At 71.7% G+C, this 2,849-nt stretch overlaps 1 protein-coding gene across 1 annotated transcript; it reads right to left on the bottom strand.

Annotated features, from left to right (window-relative positions):
• Positions 1-6: 6 nt before the first annotated feature.
• On the bottom strand, positions 7-1,894 carry LOC118158146 (E3 ubiquitin-protein ligase RNF182-like). Its single transcript, XM_035312747.1, has 2 exons — positions 1,871-1,894; positions 7-1,429 (listed from the first exon to the last, which is right to left on the bottom strand). Exon 2 carries the CDS (start codon positions 1,404-1,406, stop codon positions 675-677), a length of 732 nt encoding a protein of 243 aa, XP_035168638.1. The 5' UTR covers positions 1,407-1,429; positions 1,871-1,894; the 3' UTR covers positions 7-674.
• Between the last annotated feature and the right edge of the window lie 955 nt (positions 1,895-2,849).

Genomic DNA, 2,849 nt, shown 5'->3' with positions numbered 1-2,849 from the left:
CATGTGGAAAAGAAACGCGGGTGCGATGGGAGCAGCCCTGCGAGGAGCGCGGGCGCCACGGACAGAACTATTTACACTATGGACACGGAGCTGTGCTGGGGCCAGTCCGGCCGCGGGAGCCCCCAGGCTCTGCCCGCGCTCCTCCTGCCAGCGCCGGGCTGCAGCCGGCTGCCGGGGCCCCTCCAGCCGCGGCGCCACGTGCCGAGCGCTTGCATCGGCCGTCCCTCCGTCTGTCCCTCCGTCCGTCCTTCTGCCCGTGCGCGCGTCCCAGCTCCGGCTGCTCCTTCCCTCTGTGCTTGGGCGGCAAAGGGGCCGCCCGCTCCTCCTGCCGCCCACGCGTGGGTCCCTCGCCCTGCGGCGTGGCTGCAGCCCAGCTCCTCTCCCAGCCGGGGCCGGGCACTCTGCGGCGTGGGCTTCATCTTGGCAAAGCCTGCGCTGCTCTGCAGGAAGAAGACGGCGGTGTTGTGCACGGCCTTGCCGTACAGCTCCTCTCTGCACAGGAAGACGGCAGGTGCCTGGCATTTCCCGCTGGCCCTGGGTCCAGGTACACCTCCACGCTCTGGCTCAGCACCCATCTCTTGGCAGCTGTGGGGTGGCAGCACCCATACTGAGGGACGATGCTCCAAGGTGCCCCAAGCCGCCTTGGCCCAGCCACGGGGCCCGGCCCCGCAGGGTCAGGATGAGGGGAAGGCAAAAATCTCCCGGCACAGGCACTGGCAGAGGCTGTAGGAGATGCAGAGGAGGAGGGAGGCGGGCAGGAGGCTGACCAGCGCAGCGCCCAGGCTGTGGTGCTCAGTGAGCAGGAGGTAGATGCCAAAGGGCAGGGAGCTGCAGTAGAGGAGGCAGAGCGTGCCCAGCAGGCAGCGCGGGGCCGCTCGCCACGTCCACGAGCGGCCCTTGGGCGCGGGGCCGCGGCTGGGCAGCGCGACCGGGCTGCTGGGGCGGTAGAGCTGGACCACGTCCAGCCCACGCAGCCCCTCGGGCGGCACCACGTCCTCAGGCACCTGCAGGATGGTGACGACCAGGCAGTCGGAGCTGGGCGAGGGCTCTGCCAGGGGCTCCAGCACACTGGGGCAGAGCAGGACCTCGGGGGTTGTGGGGGGGGCCCGCTTCTGGGCCCCCTCACGGCCCGCCAGCCCCTCGCTGTCGTCCTGCAGCCACTGCGCGTCCCCGCCGGGCACCGGGCTGTGCCGGCGGCAGAAGGGGCAGCAGAGCCGGCGGGGCGACGCTTCCCCCAGCGCCACCATCTTGCGCAGGCACCTGGCGCAGAGGCGGTGGCCGCAGCGGAGCAGCTTGGGTCTGCGGGCACGGGCGTCGTAGCGGCTGTAGCAGATCTGGCACTCCGGCTCGTGGGCCGCGAGCGCCGGCGGCTGGGAGCTGCCCCGCGTGCCGTCCGTGTGGGTCATGGTGCCGGGGCGGCGGACGGGGGCTGGGGGGACAGGGGAGCCCCATGAGCTGCACGCCGAGGCAGGTCCCTAGGCCCTGCCACACCACACAGACAGGGGCCAGCTCGGCCCCTGGGGGTCTGCAGCAGGGGGCCAGAGCGCCAGCGGCAGCCCCCGCCCCAGGGTCGGCTCGTCCCAGCTCTCCCCACAGCCGGTGCCACCTGCGCTGGGGCTCACCCCCTCTGCAGCCCCCACGTCCAGACCGGGAGGAAAGGTCTGTCCTGGGGGCTGGGAGCTGGCTCTGGAGCCCCCCCGCACTGCAGGGTGGGGTTCCAGGGTCCTCAGCGCAGCTCACCCCTCCCCTCACCCACAGGTCCCCCCCCATCCCCAGGGCAGGGCTGGCCGCAGACACGCCGTGCAGGGACCCCTGCCCTTCAGCCCCCTGCCCGCCACCTCCCCCGGGAGGCTCCCGCGCCCTCCCCTACCTGCGTCCTGTCCCGGGGCTCCCGGGGGGGGATGCAGCAGGGGGTCGGTCCCCAGCCATGCGGGGACTGCAGCCCTGCCCGTGGAGGCAGGCCGGGTGCCGGCGGCGGCGCACACCCCATGGAGAGGCGAGGGGCGCGCTGCCCGCCACGCTGCGGAGGCTGCCCAGGCGCAGGGACCGCCAGCATCCTCCGCATCCTCCGCAGCGTTGGCCTGGCAACGCGGAGCGGGAGGAGGATGCTCAGCGGGGCCGGCGCTGGGCCGGCGCGGAGCCCCCCCCGGGGCCTTGGGGCCCCCGAGCCCTCCTGGGCTGCAGCAGGACGGGGAACCGGGAACGGGGCCATGTGGCTGCCGGCATCCCGCTGCTCCTTCCCTGACAGGGCTGCCAACAGCACCCCTGGGACCCTCAGCCCCCGGGGCCCCTCAGCCCCCAGCCCAGAGGATGTGGGGTCCCCGGGGCTGCCCCCGCTCAGCCCGTGGGAGCGAAGTGGCCTCGGGCACCGCGCCGGCAGCCAGGAGGGGACGGCCACCGGCCTCGTGCCGGGCAGCACCTGCTGCCACGCACACAGCAAGGGGCGACCTTGGAACAACCCTGCTGAGGGTCTGGCCTCTTCAATGTCACGGTCACGCTGAGGTTGCTCTCAGCCTCCTCAGGGCTCAGGTGGCCTATCCAGGCTGGCTAAAGAGAACAATATTTTATTTTCTCCATGCACAGCTCTGCCTTTTTCGTTGTGCTCCTGGGAGCTGCTCAGGGAATCGCTGCCCACACTCTGCGGCGAGGCAGTGCTGTATCACCAGCTTTGGTCTGCACAAACTGCTTGGGCCGGAGCAGCGTGCGAGGCTGAGGGGCAGCGCTTAGCGAGGGCAGGTTTAGCTCAAGGGACCAAAGTCCGGCAGAGTTTGAAAGACTCGTTTCAGGAGAACAGGACCATCCCGAGCTCATCCTCCCCAGTCCTGCTCCAGCCTCCCGCCCCTTCCCAG

Source organism: Oxyura jamaicensis, assembly GCF_011077185.1.
Source record: "Oxyura jamaicensis isolate SHBP4307 breed ruddy duck chromosome 20 unlocalized genomic scaffold, BPBGC_Ojam_1.0 oxy20_random_OJ88439, whole genome shotgun sequence".
NCBI lineage: Eukaryota > Metazoa > Chordata > Aves > Anseriformes > Anatidae > Oxyura > Oxyura jamaicensis.
The sequence above is the reverse complement of the archived record's forward strand: the minus strand, read 5'-3'. Positions and strand labels throughout refer to the sequence as shown.